The following is a 14,470-nucleotide window of genomic DNA, read 5'->3' as shown; positions in this document are numbered from 1 at the left end:
TCCCCGATGTATAAATCCTGGCAATCCTCCTGGCACTTAACAGCGTACACTATGTTACTCTGTTTGTGTCGGGGGATCCTTGGGGTGGACCAATTTTTGGCGCAGTGTGTTTTGTGGTTTTAAAGCCACAGAGGCGCGGTGTTTAAAAAAAAAATGCATCTCAACTGTTCCAATACTCATGACACACTCCCTTTCACTGAAGGTATTGGTGCCAGATTTTAAACTCTTTCATTATCTCACTTAGAAAAATGAGTAACAAGTCTGTGTTTTGTGCATCATAAAGGAGATCAACAAAGGTGGGAAAAAAACCCCATATTATCTCCTTTGTTTTTCAGCTGAAGTTCAAGATTTCTCTCAAAATTGATTATTATGTTGCTGGAGTGAAAAGATATATTTTCTATTCTATTCTATCCTATTCTTCTAGTCATGAAAGCCTACAATATAATTTAAATTTATGAATGGCTCTTTAAGAAACAGTGGTTTTAGTTTCCTTTAGAGTTTTTCTTTGAACTCTGCATAGTAATCTAATTTATTAAAAAAAGAGAGAACGCACTCAGATATACTTCTCATCAAGTTAAACCAAGCCAGCACTGGGTGTGTCCACATTTTTTTAAGTATTGCTTTCAGGGAAATGAACAAGTGGGTGTGTTCTGTTTGTTCTGCTACAAAAGAATCTGTTGAACTGCTAGTACATCTCACACCCGAAGAAACACTTGAACAGGTAAGTTGAGAATAAAACCTATATATTTTACCTGAACAATGACAAAAAAGTGTCTACATTTTTTTACTCATGAAGCCAAGCTGCCTGAACTATATATTTTGAAATTTAGTAAAATATTTTATTTCTGTATAATTGTGAGTTTTGCTTTGAAAAACCTCTTTCTTTCTTTCTTTGAGGACTTACTGTTTACAGACATGTTGCAAGCAAAGGCTTGGGTCCTAGGATGCACCATGCTTGTCCTGGTCACATTATATAAACAGACTGCTTGCTCACACCAAAAAGGTATGACAAAAAACGTGTATAACAGGTTTGCCATGAGAGCATAAAGATTAAAGATTCTCACACACATTGCAGCTTTTCTCAGTCACTTTGTTGGAGTTCTTACAAAAAAGTCATTCTTGCAACTTTTAATGTAGTTTTTATTTCCCCACCCACATTAGCCTTTGTCCTCATTTTTATACATGTTTCACTACTAAAGATACTTGTTACTATGTTGATGTACTTTTCACTTGAATCTCATAGCTCGTCAAAACAGTTTGTACTTTTGTGAGTCAGAGCTCTAGATGTCCTACTTTTCTGAATACTGTTCAACAGCATTAGTGTTTTCAGTTAAATTACTTCAAACTTTAAAATAAAAAAATATGTATGAAAGAGAAAATCCAGTAAAGCATATTTTGGATCATTTAAAATGAATCTGTACAGAAATATCCTACATTGGGCACCTGATACAAACACCCCTACTATCAACCATCAAATACTGACCATCTTCAAAATAATAACAATGGAAGCATTTCAAAGACCATCACCTAAGTAATAAATCTGACATAATGAATAAATTAATAACACTTGGTTGACAAGTGCCATAAGCATGACTCAAGACTTATGAACCAACATGAACAGTGTCATGTTATTTTATGATGGCATAGTATTATGCATACTACTTCAAGTCAAATATTAATTTTCACAGGTTCTAGATATTTGGGAGAGGTGAGACTCCTTCTGGTTGGAAAAACTGGATCAGGGAAGAGCGCATCTGGAAACACCATCCTGGGGGATCCAAGTGCTTTTAAAGCAAACATGTCACTTGAGTCTGTTACCAATGGCTGTCACAGAAAAGAGGTAATAGAGGGTAACAGGAACATTGTTATAATTGACACTCCAGGGCTGTTTGACACAACCAAATCACAAGATGAAGTGAAAGTAAAAATTGAGGAGTGCATTGAGGAGTCAGTTCCTGGACCCCATGCTTTTCTTTTAGTGATCAGTCTGAAGTCAAGGTTCACAAAAGAAGAGCAGAACACTGTGAAGTGGATCCAGGATAACTTTGGCGAAGAAGCTTCTATGTATACCATAGTTCTGTTTACACATGCTGACTTGCTGGAGGGAAAATCTTTGAAAGACTATTTGAGAGAAAGCAAACCTGTACGAATGCTGATAAACCAATGTGGGGGAAGATACCATTCACTCATCAATAACCAGAGACAGAACAGGACCCAAGTCAGAGAACTCCTAGATATAATAGAGAAATTGGTGGACTTCAATGGTGGACGTCACTACACCAATGAGATGTACCAGAAAGCCCAGAAGAAACTGGCAAAAAAGGATAAAGAGGCTGGATGGACTAGGTTTACATTTTGGAGTCTCATTGCCCTGGGAATTTTTGGTGTGGGAATATATAAAAACTCATTTATTCTCAAAACAATTGGTGTATCACTTGGATTAAAATCCATGAAGGACATGTTTGCTTAGGTGAAAGAGCTACAAAAAAAAAAAGAAAGAGGTGGGAGGTTTCTTCCTGTTTAAAGGGAGTTTTTCCTTTCCACTGTCACCAAAGTGCTTACTCATAGGGGGTCATATGATTGTTGGGTTTTCCTCTGTGTGTATTATTGTAGGGTCTACCTTACAATATAAGTGCCTTGAGGCGACTGTGATTTGGTGCTGTATAAATAAAATTGAACTGAATTGTAAGAGTGAGTGATGTAAGAATGTTCAATAATGTGTTCTTTGATGACTAGTCCATCCCTCCCCGGATAGACCTCTTTTTTAATTCGGGGTTGGAGATTAAGCAGTTTGTTTGTTTTTTATCTCCAACTAAAAACTGTCCAAGGTTGGACATGAAACCTTCATGTCCAAGTTTTCATGGACATGAAAATGTGTGACTGTCATGTCCATTCTTATTGCTATGTTTATCCACCTATACTGACAGTTAGTACTGTAGTTTTTTTAGTGTCACAATTTAAAACAAATGAGTTCCTGTTGCATTGCAGAAATCCATCCATCCATCCATCCATCCTCATCCGCTTTGTCCGGGGCCGGGTCGCGGGGGCAGCAGCCTAAGCAAAGAGGCCCAGACCTCCCTCTCCCCAGCCACCTCCTCCAGCTTATCCGGGGGAATACCAAGGCGTTCCCAGGCCAGCCGAGAGATATAATCTCTCCAGCGTGTCCTGGGTCTGCCCCGGGGCCTCCTCCCGGTGGGACATGCCTGGAACACCTCACCCAGGAGGCGCCCAGCGGGCATCCTTGTCAGATGCCCGAACCACCTCAGCTGGCTCCTTTCGATGTGGAGCAGCAGCTGCTCTACTCTGAGCCCCTCCCGGATGGCCGAACTTCTCACCCTATCTCTAAGGGAGAGGCCAGCCACCCTTCGGAGGAAGCTCATTTCTGCCGCTTGTATCCGCGATCTCGTTCTTTCGGTCACTACCCACAGCTCGTGGCCATAGGTGAGGGTAGGGACGTAGATCGACCGGTAAATTGAGAGCTTTGCTTTTACACTCAGCTCCCTCTTCACCACGACGGACCGGTGCAGCGTCCGCATTACTGCAGCTGCAGCCCCAATCCGTCTGTCGATCTCCGGCTCCCTTCTCCCATCACTCGCGAACAAGACCCCGAGATACTTGAACTCCTCCACTTGGGGCAGGAACTCATCCCCGACCCGGAGTGGGCACTCCACCCTTTTCCGGCTGAGAACCATGGCCTCAGATTTGGAGGTGCTGATCCTCATTCCCGCTGCTTCACACTCGGCTGCGAACCGTTCCAGTGCGAGCTGGAGGCCCTCACCCAATGAAGCCAACAGAACCACATCATCTGCAAAAATCAGAGATGAGATTCTGAGGCCACCAAAGCGAAAGCCCTCCGCCACTTGGCTGCGCCTAGAAATCCTGTCCATAAAAATTATGAACAGAACCGGAGACAAAGGGCAGCCCTGGCGGAGCCCATCACCCACCGGGAACGAGTCCGACTTATTGCCGGCAATGCGAACCAAGCTCTTGCAACAGTTGTATAGGGATCGAATGGCCTGTAGCAATGGGCCAGACACCCCATATTCCCGCAACACCTCCCACAGGACACCCCGAGGGACACGGTCGAATGCCTTCTCCAAGTCCACAAAACACATGTAGACTGGTTGGGCAAACTCCCATGCACCCTCAAGTATCCTGGAGAGGATAAAGAGCTGGTCCAGTGTTCCGCGACCAGGACGGATTGCAGAAATAAACAAACAAATACATTTTAAGATTTTTTTTTTAGTTTTTCTTTTTTTGTTATTTAAAACTTCCTGTTTTTAAAGTGAGGAAACATCAACAATGCAAGAATGTGACACACATGTAATTTTAACTCCCCTTGCTCCACTCTAAGAAGAGAGAGACATCATTATGGAGTTATTTTGAAACAGTCTAATGTGATCAATTGAGCAACCTAAATATTTTTGTAGATTTGCTATGACATGTTTTAAAAGTTATAATTATGTCCACACACAAACCTGTTCACCATATTTGGAGAACTGTGGATAGACAGTTTTCAAATTTCAAACTGAAAACAATACAAGGAAATGGGAAGCCCCCCAGTGCCTAGGCTTCCAGAAGTTTCCCAGAAAACAAATCTGAAATGTGCTGAGACACGGAGCTTGTCTAAGTCTACAACCTAGGTCTGGACATTGACGTTGTTTGGTCACTTGGGACATATAAAAGGTAGATCTGAACTAATGGCTGAAGGTAAGACCATCTGTCCGAATTAATAAAAAGAAAAAAAAAACATTATTACTTTAATTACTGTAAGATGTGATACTGTTACAGAGAAAAGAGCACAAGTGACAGACTCAGAAAGATGCCAAACTTCATAAAGCTGTCAGTGACTAGTACTCTCGTATCTTTTTTGTCTCAATGATTTAATTTTTATTTCACAGAAATACAACTTAGAGAAAAGAAGCAGAAAACTCTACCTCGGTCTGATGGGTGTGGTCTGAATAACTTTGATGGTAAGTGCCTTCATTTTCTCTCTAGCCAAATCTCATTAATCAAACATATGCCTTCAACCCACTTTTTACTAAAATTAAAAACTGATAAGATAAACTTTGTTAGTATTTTTAATTTATATGAGTTTTTCCAGTTGTGAAAGAGCCACCTGTGTGTGTTCATTTATTCTTCTCTCTAGAAAGTCCACGGTAGTTAATTAGTAAATTAGTATATGGTCTCTAAGCTTCTTGGGTGTAAACATACTATGTGTTTTCTGGGGTGTTTCACTGATTATAAAAATATTCAAAATGCGATTTTAAAATAGCGCCCATTCATTTGAATTGCTTCCCACAGAAAAACTGAAATTGCATCTATGATTTATAAAAAATAAAAATGTAAAAAGTTTGTTTTCTTCAAATGTTTGCAAAAGAAAATATTTCAATTATTATTATTTTTTAACATTGGAAAGATGGAGGGACAGACAAAAACATTTACTTTAGACTAAAAAGGCAGAAAAGAAAGGATCCCATTTTTTGTAAATGCCAGTAATTCTGTGTCTGTTGTTTCTACCACAGGTCTGGATTTGCCTGGAGGTTTGAGGATAGTCTTAGTGGGAAAGACTGGATCAGGGAAGAGTGCAACAGGAAACACTATCCTTGGAAGAATTGCCTTCAAAGAGGATCCCAGCCCTGTGTCTGTGACCAAACACTGTGAGATGCATAGTGGGGAAGTGGATGGGACTTTGGTGCAGGTTATTGACACTCCAGGTCTGTTTGACACAGGCATCTCAGAGGAAGAATTAAAAGTCAGAATAGAGGAGTGTGTCAAAATGTCAGTTCCTGGCCCTCATGCTTTCCTACTGGTAATCCGGCTTGGAGTAAGGTTCACGGAAGAGGAAAGAAATGCTGTTAAGTGGATCCAAGATAACTTTGGAGACGATGCTTCCATGTACACAATCATGCTGTTTACGTGTAAAGATCAAGCTAAAGCTGACAATGCTCTGAAGGAGTGCAAGGAGCTGCGGAGACTCTCGATCACATTTGGACGCAGATATCATGCTTTCAACAACACTGACGTGGATGACCGCATACAGGTAAAAGAGCTGATCAACATGATCAAGGAAATGGTACAGGATAACGGTGGTAAGCACTACACAAATGAAATGTATGAGAAAGCCCAGAGGAAGCTGAGAGAGGAGGAGGAGCGGAGGAAGCAAGAGGAGGAACAGAAGAAAGAGGAGGAAAGGAAAATATGGGATGCAGAGAGACAGAAGCAGGAGGAAAAGAAAATCAGGAAGAAAAAGGTTCAAAGAAAGAATATACGCGTGGCCGCAGCTTCTGCTGTTGTCTTGGTGTTTGCTGGGGTGGTCATTGCAGTGGGAGCTAACACCACAGTGGCCCTGGCTCTAGGCGCCCCTGCACTTGTCCTGGGAATTTTATGCGGTTTATCTGCCATTTTCATTTGGAAAGGCATAAAATGCAAGGCTAAAGCAAACGTGCCTGTATAACAAGATGGAGGGTAGTGGCAAGGATATTGTTCGGCTACAGTTTGTGTCACTGAATAAAAAACAGAAATATTCCATATACAGTATTAGTATCCCACACATTATGGTTTGGAACTATACGTAAGTGACTTGTTTAGGTTCTGTTTCAAAACGAGTATGTGAATTTAAAGCTAATAGTAAACAAATGGTATGAAATGTACTTGTTTGTCTTTTTTATCGTTTACATCTTATATATGAATGTGAGTATCACTTCTTTTGGCTCTTTAGTAGGATTCAAAATAATTAATATTAAAACCCAAATGTAAAAAGATTTTTCACCTATAGATTATACCTTGGTAACTTATAACTGTTAAAATGCGCAGAAACTGACACACTGCTTCCTTTACTTTTTATTAGTAGCATTCTGAGCTCATTTCCCCAAAGGAAATGAGAAACAATGGTAGACGTCCATTGACCCATCACGTCTGCGGAAACAGAGCAAGTCCTCATTGTCCTGCCACTACAACAATGTCAGTGCATACCATCAGTACAAACATGACCAGCACAGATGTTAAAATGAATGGTAGTTAGTTTCTGTCAGCCACAAAAGGATCAAAGTAAGGACACTGCTACTTGTTCTGCAATTAAGAACAAAACACACTGAAGCTGAACATTATTTATTTAAAATTACAAATGAAAGGAGGCTCAGTATCAAATAACGGGTGTGTTCAGATGTGAAAAGGTTGTAAACTGAGTTGTGGTGCTTCAAATGTACAGGTTATATTTTAAATGCCAACTACACCTACAACCTGTATTACAGGTTAGACTGGTCTATTTTCATCTGTTTGACTAATACCTGCAATGGAATGAGTGTTATGTATTATTTGCTAATGAATCTTACAAGAAAACGTGTACCAAGAATCATTTCTTGTTTCAGTTTCATTTGTCATAAGTGCGGTTTGTTTATTTCTTATGCATTTTGTGTTTATTTCCATCCATTTATGCCAAGAAAACCTTATGACCTTTCATATAGCCTAAACCAGACCAAGTGTAAAATCTAATTATTTTAATGCAGTTTGAATGTGATATCATAACATGGTAATTTAGCTGTCAGCCAGTGTATGATTAGTGTTGTATATCAGCAAGACTGATGAATTTCAGCATGGGGGTTTTGCACAATCTTGGTGGTGGGGCATGAGCAAAAAAGAACTAATGACATTCTGGTACAGAGTGGATGACTTTATTTAAAACAATGAAAGAAGGCATTAGCACAAGAAATGGCATTGATTTTAGTGGAAAATGTACTTTCGAATGCCCTTTTATAGTAAAATTAAATATAAAACTGTAAATCAGATCATACATTAAATTTAAAAACAAAAAACCCAATCCTGACAAGAATTTACAGTAAATATCTATAATGAACCGTAAGTATCAGATAACTTCAGGTACATAGTCCAGCTTGTCTATCATTACACAACAGATGATTTGAATAAGTCGCACCATTGTACAAGAAAAACAAATTTAAAAAAAAGAAATACTACTCATTTTCTTTTTGCTTCACCTCTACATAACTACATAAAAGTGCTGTAAATGTTGTAATACAATACAAAGATGAGAGAGTAGTGACAATGCAGATTAAAATATGATTAAGAGATGTTGAATCATTTTCTTTTTGCTTCACCTCTACATAACTATATGTTTTCAATAAATATTCTCTTTTTTTGATTATCTATGGAAACAAACTATTGCATGATAAAAATAAAAAAAAGCATTATGAAATAAACCGTACACCAAACCTGATGATCTTCATAAAGTTTAAAACAGCAGGTATAATATCAAGCGTGAATTTGTCCTTGTATACAAAAAGCCTCTTCTTCATAAAGAGACTTCATAAAGGTTGTGGCTTGGTAATACTTAGCTGTTCTCTGTTTTAGGTCTGATCCAGCCCCCAATGCCTTTAACAATCCCTGCTCCTACAAACATTAATAGAGGCCGAACGGATGCGACTGCTGCTTCCTCTGCCATTACAGCAGCACCAACTGCAGGTGCAGCAGCTGCTGCTCCTGCCGCTCCTGCCACAAGCAAATAATTACCTGCAGAGTTCAATGTGTCTCCACATTTGCGCCACCATTTGTTCCAATTCATCTGTTTCTGGGCCTCTTCGTATTTGCTGCCGGTGTAATGGTTCCCGTTTAATTGCACTGTCTGGTCTATCTTTTCAAACAGATCAGCTACCTGAGTGCGATTTTTCTTGCATGTGTTGTCAAATACAACATACCCAGCTTTACACTCAGCGATGAGCTCCTTCAGATCAGGACTTTGCTCTAAGTAGTTTTCAATGGATGTTTCTTTGAACTGATCACCCCTTGTGAAAAGCACTGCTGTATACTTTGAGGCTTCATCCCCAAAGTTTTCTTTGATCCATTTAACAGAACTCTTCTCTTCTTTTGTGAAGCGCACATCCAATCTGATCACTAGCAGAAACATATGGGGTCCTGGGACAGACAGCATTATGCATTTTTCTATTTCCTTTTTCAGTTCCTCTTCTTTAATTGATGTGTCAAAGATTCCAGGGGTGTCAACAACACTCACAGTTCTTTCATCAAAATGTCCAGTCACTTTCTTACACATCTTTGTTACAGAAGATGGAGATATTTCTTCGTCAAAAGCTTTGTAACCCAGGATAGTATTCCCTGTTGCACTCTTTCCTGAGCCAGTTTTCCCCAGCAGAACAATCCTTAAGTCACCGATCACTGGGGAAAAGGAGTCTGTGGGGATCGATTTTAAAAATCAAAACAACTCATGGGTTCTGTATCAGATTACATAAGCATGTTAGAAAATGCGTGCATGCACAAAAGTAAAAATACCAACCTTCAGTCGTGGTTAAACCCATCTTGCTGTAGGGAAAAAAAGGAACAGAAAAAACCCACAAAACCGGTCTGTTATTCCGTGTAATGTTTTCTTCTACAGCAGGTATGTTCATACTGAGGCGTGCCAGTCACCCTCTATCGTTCTTTGTCTCTGGCTCTCTCCAACACAGTGTTTTCCAGTGAAATGAAACTCTTGCTCACCACAGTGGGTTTCAGTGAAATGAAACTATTCACAACACAGAGGTTTCAAAAATGAAACTAAAACTTTAATAATAATAATAATAATAATAATAAACTTTATTTATAAAGCACACTTAAAAACCAAGGGTATGCCAAGGTGCTTAACAAGTAAAATAGAGTATAGGAGGAGGATAATAGAAATAGGACCAAAGCAAGTACTAAATATGCAAGCAGATAACTGTCACTAATACATAGGAAAGCAACAGGTACAGAGCAAACAAGAATTTAAATGAGCATAAAAGTGCATGATATAAAATCATAAAAGAAATATTAACTAGAGGGAAAGGCAAGATTGAATAAGTGGGTTTTTAATCGTGATTTGAACAGTGCAATGGAATCAGATGCGCGGAGGTCGAGAGGAAGGGTATTCCACAGTACCGGGGCAGCCAGAGCAAACGCACGGTCACCCCGGGACTTCAGTCGAGATCTGGGTTGGGTCAGAAGTAGTTGAGTGGCAGATCTGAGTGTTCTAGCAGGAGTATGTGGTTTGAGAAGTTCACTAAGATAACTTGGCGCTAATTTATTAATAGTTTTGAAAGTAAGGAGTAATATTTTAAATTGAATACGGTACTTTATGGGCAGCCAATGCAGGCATTGGGCTGCTGCATTTTGGACTGTTTGCAGTCTAAGAAGAAGAGAAGAGGGAAGACCGTAATACAAGGAGTTACAATAATCCAACCTGGAGGTCACAAAAGCGTGAATAAGCTTCTCCAGGTCCTCATGCGGAATATAATGCCTAGCCTTAGAGATAAGGCTCAGTTGGTGGAAGCTAGATCTCACTACAGCAGACACTTGCTTATCGAGTTTGAGCGAGCTATCCAGCAGTACACCCAAGTTACTGACATAGTCACAAGAAAAACTAGCAAAGGAACCCAGGGCAGCACAGAGTTGGGCACGAGGGATTTTACTGTTGAACACCACAATCTCAGTCTTCTTATCATTTAAAACGAGGGAATTACTCAGGAACCATTCTTTGACCTCCCGCATGCATTCTTGAAAGTAGTGCAGGGACACAGCAAGGTCGTCAGTAAGTTCAAAATAGATTTGTATGTCATCGGCATAACAGTGGAAGGCGATATTGTATTTTTCAAAGATTGCGCCTAGAGGGAGCAAATACAATGAGAAGAGAATAGGGCCTAAAACTGATCCTTGAGGCACACCACAACAGACCGGAGCGGAGGAAGAGGAGAAGGTGCCTAAGTGAACTGATAAGGATCTATCAGCGAGGTATGATTTAAACCAGTCGAGGGCAGTGCCTCTAATACCCACAGTGTGCTCAAGTCTTAGTAATAAAATGTTATGGTCTACCATATCAAAGGCCGAAGAGAGGTCCAGTAAAACTAGGACCATAGAGCGTCCAGTATCAGTGATTACAAGAATATCATTAAGAACTCTAACCAACGCTGTTTCAGTGCTATGCAATGGCTTAAAGGCAGATTGAAATTTCTCAGCAATATTGTTCGTGTCCAAGTACGCCTGGAGCTGGGAGAGAACTAGTCTCTCCAGGATCTTGGACAAGAACGAAAGCTTAGAGATCGGTCTATAGTTTGAAAGGTCATAACAGTCAGAATTTCTTTTTTTAAGAATCGGGTGGACTACAGCATGCTTAAAGGACAAAGGAACACAGCCTGAGAGCAAGGAAAAGTTCATAAGAAATAGGATACTAGGTCCGATTACATCAAAACAGTCCTTAGCTAAACGAGATGGAAGAATGTCAAGCACAGTATTGGTGTTATTCATTTGAGCAACTAGCCGCTTAAGAGTCAAAAGTGACACAGGCTCAAACTGGTGGAAAGTTGAAATGCACTCAGGAATGGGGAGAGGATATAAAGCAGGGGGAAGGGAGGACTAAAGAGATGAGACCTTTTTTAAAAAGTGAGTTTGAAATCGCTCACAAAGACCCTGAGAATGAATTAAAGGCATGTCCGGGGAAGGGTTAACCACAGAGTTTAAAAATTTTAAATAAGGTATGGGGGTTATGGTCATTGGCCAGGATGATTTTGGACAAGAAGGACGCTTTGGCCGTTTTAGCAGCACTTTGGAATTTTAAGCGGCTAGTCCGTAGCATGTCATGGGAAACCTGAAGTTTATCTTTTTTCCACCTTCTCTCAGCGTGCCGACACTCGCGACGTAAGGCGCGCGTAGTGTCATTAAGCCAACACTGAGAGTAGGTTCTAGGGCGCTTCACCTTAATGGGGGCAACAGTATCAAGGATTGAAGAAATCAGCGATAGGAAGGAATTAGCACAGTCATCAACCGAGTGAAAAGAACAACAGTCGAGAGTGACAGATGCAGAATCCAAGAAAGACATAGAGAAGTTTGACATCGCTTCAGCATTAATTACACGTAGCGGGCGAAGGGGAGCCGCAGGATGTAGTTCATTAGTGCATAAGCCAGTATCAAATATAACTGGGAAATGATCCGAGATCCCAGCGTCACTTATATCCTTGATACAAATGTCCAGACCATATGAGAAAACCAAGTCCAAAGTATGTCCTTTAACATGCGTTGGGTCATTAACCCACTGAGCCAGGTTAAAAGAGTCCGTTAAGGCAAGGAAGTCTTTAGCAAATGAGTCATCCTTACAGCAAGTGTGTATGTTAAAATCACCGACAATGAAAACACAACCATACTTAAAAAGAACGGAGCCTAGGAGATCAGCAAAGTCCGTGATAAAATATTTGCTATATTTAGGCGGTCGATAAACCACCACGCAGAGTGTGGTCGTGGATGCAGTCATCTCCAATAATTGGACTTCAAAGCTAGAGTAGGTAGGTGAGGGTAGCTGCCGAACTGCATACGAATTCTTAAAAACCGAGGCTACGCCGCCGCCCCTACCAGTAAGCCTTGGTGAGCTAAAAGCAACACAGTCCGACGGAAGAAGTTCAGTAAAAGGGATGAACTCACCAGGACGAATCCAGGTTTCAGTCAGGAATAAGGCATCAATCCCATTAGTGGAGATGAAGTCATTTAAAAGAAAGGTCTTATTGACCAGCGACCTGACATTAAGCAATGCCATCCGTATCCTAGGGGCTAAGTCGCCACGGGTGGTGCGTCGTAGGACACTTAGGTTGCTTCGGCAAACGCCGCGTCGGAGCGATGTTATCCAAACCCGAGCAGGAGAACATGCCACTGGAATCGCAGGGTAGACTTCGTGGTCAGCCAAGCAGATCCAACGGTGGGTGAGCAACTTAGCATCAGAGCGCTCCTGGGAAGGAGGGAAAGAAGATAAAATATCCAGGCTGGCATGTGGGTAGCCTGTGGCTCTGGCTTTAAAGTAGAGCCTGAAGCGAACGCGATGGCCGCTCCTTCTACCGCGTTTCCTATAGCGTTTCTTGTGTAGATTCGGAATAGGTAGGTGGAGGAAGCCGGTCGGAGGGTCCGGTCGGGGCGCGGTGGCGTCACTCAGGTTCCAGCAAGGATCAGGCCGAGAGGAATGAGAGAGTCTTAGATTTAAAAGTGTTTGCCTGTCGTATGTAATCAGTGCACAGCCATTAGATGCGCATACAACTAAAAGGATAAACAAATACAATGCCAAGGTCCATAAAGAGCGTAGAGAGGGTAAGAAGCAGCGAAGCAGATGTAGCCGAGGACGGCAAGCCACGTACACCGGTGCCATCTTGCAAGGCAACACTGTCACAACCCGGCTCATAGGAAGTGACAAACAAATGGGAGACCACACACAGGCTTTTAAAGACTGTAAGACCTATTTAATGAAAATAAGGTAAAGCAACTTAAACACAAGTTAAAGGACATAACAGCCATAACTGAAACTTCCAAATAAACATAACACGTCAGAGGAAGCCAAAAGCCAGCCACCCTGGTTCAGTCAAGGTGTCTTTATATACACTGGGACTGGCCCCTCAGGTGTGCTGCATCAGTAATTGGGTCAGCTCCACCTACCTGCAAGAAACAGGTAAAAGAAAAAGCAAAACACAAGGCCAGCCCACTGGCCGTCACACTTCCCCCCCCATAGAACAGGGTCTCACCCTGAATTGGCAAACACACTTTAGGTAAGATGTTGATAAGTAGGCTCAAAATAGCATTTTAATTTGCTTAAAAATAGACTTTACATATTAAATTTTATGCTATTTCATTACATTTCACATCATGGTAAAGCTACTTCTTTTTTAATGTGTGCAAGTGGTTTTATGGTGTTCTTAGTATATTTGAATTATAATTTAATGTTATATCTTTACAACTGCAACAAGCAGGAGGAACACACCTAATCCCATTGTATTCTGAATACAGTGATCACAAAGGCTTTCAGTTCTGTACTAAACACAAGAAGCATAACAAAGTAAATGCTATAAAAACTCGGACTTTTATGTCTAGGTGTCAACAATTTGCTCTTAAATGTGGCCCCTTTTACCATTTTTCTGATATTGTGGGAATTAAGTATGAACCAACCAAATGCAAAAGGGCCACTTTCATAAGTAAATAATAGCTCAAATAATAAAAAAAGATAATTGTGTCCTGTAAAACCTTTACACCAACAGTGATTATTAACTGCGGGAATGGGTAATTCTTATAAGTAATTTCTGTATATTGTAAGGTGGAAATCCATTCTGAATATGGAGTCAGATTTTCACATCTTAAATGGTCTTTTTCAACAGTGTTAGCAAACATTTCTCTGTTAACATGTTTTATTTGTATGTTTCTTTAATGCTGTGAGACATGTCAAATATGGATTTTGCTTAGTTTTTACCCTCATAACTCCCACTGCACATCGTCAGCTCATAAACAAACAACACATTACCAGACACAGCATTACTCTTAAAAGTGCATACTAAAATTAAAATTAAACAAATACAACTCCATTAAATTACCTGTTATATGGATTATTAAATTGCCTTCATTATCGTTCATTTTGTCACTTTCACACTAATTTATGTAGAGTTATAAATGGACCAAAGGTTTAGAAGCC

The 14,470-nt window shown here is 40.5% G+C and overlaps 3 protein-coding genes across 3 annotated transcripts; 2 read left to right on the top strand and 1 right to left on the bottom strand.

Moving 5' to 3' along the window:
* Nucleotides 1-871: 871 nt before the first annotated feature.
* On the top strand, nt 872-2,648 carry LOC147328262 (GTPase IMAP family member 7-like). The gene is made up of 2 exons (XM_086297664.1): nt 872-1,003; nt 1,689-2,648. The coding sequence occupies exons 1-2, from the start codon at nt 916-918 to the stop codon at nt 2,468-2,470; spliced, it is 870 nt and encodes a 289-aa protein (XP_086153790.1). The 5' UTR covers nt 872-915; the 3' UTR covers nt 2,471-2,648.
* Nucleotides 2,649-4,586: 1,938 nt separating this feature from the next.
* Nucleotides 4,587-8,126, top strand: LOC147328261 (GTPase IMAP family member 9-like). Its single transcript, XM_086296494.1, has 3 exons — nt 4,587-4,710; nt 4,902-4,973; nt 5,526-8,126. Exons 1-3 carry the CDS (start codon nt 4,701-4,703, stop codon nt 6,455-6,457), a joined length of 1,014 nt encoding a protein of 337 aa, XP_086152620.1. The 5' UTR covers nt 4,587-4,700; the 3' UTR covers nt 6,458-8,126.
* Nucleotides 7,631-9,497, bottom strand: LOC147328260 (GTPase IMAP family member 9-like). Its single transcript, XM_086296495.1, has 2 exons — nt 9,305-9,497; nt 7,631-9,201 (listed from the first exon to the last, which is right to left on the bottom strand). The coding sequence occupies exons 1-2, from the start codon at nt 9,414-9,416 to the stop codon at nt 8,348-8,350; spliced, it is 966 nt and encodes a 321-aa protein (XP_086152621.1). The 5' UTR covers nt 9,417-9,497; the 3' UTR covers nt 7,631-8,347.
* Nucleotides 9,498-14,470: the final 4,973 nt, after the last annotated feature.

The sequence above is a fragment of the Aulonocara sp. 'chitande type north' Nkhata Bay genome, linkage group LG6, assembly GCF_057382095.1.
Source record: "Aulonocara sp. 'chitande type north' Nkhata Bay isolate Kocher_YH1m ecotype deep benthic linkage group LG6, A_spYH_male_GT1.1, whole genome shotgun sequence".
Classification (NCBI taxonomy): domain Eukaryota; kingdom Metazoa; phylum Chordata; class Actinopteri; order Cichliformes; family Cichlidae; genus Aulonocara; species Aulonocara sp. 'chitande type north' Nkhata Bay.
This window is presented reverse-complemented; position numbering and strand designations above follow the sequence as displayed.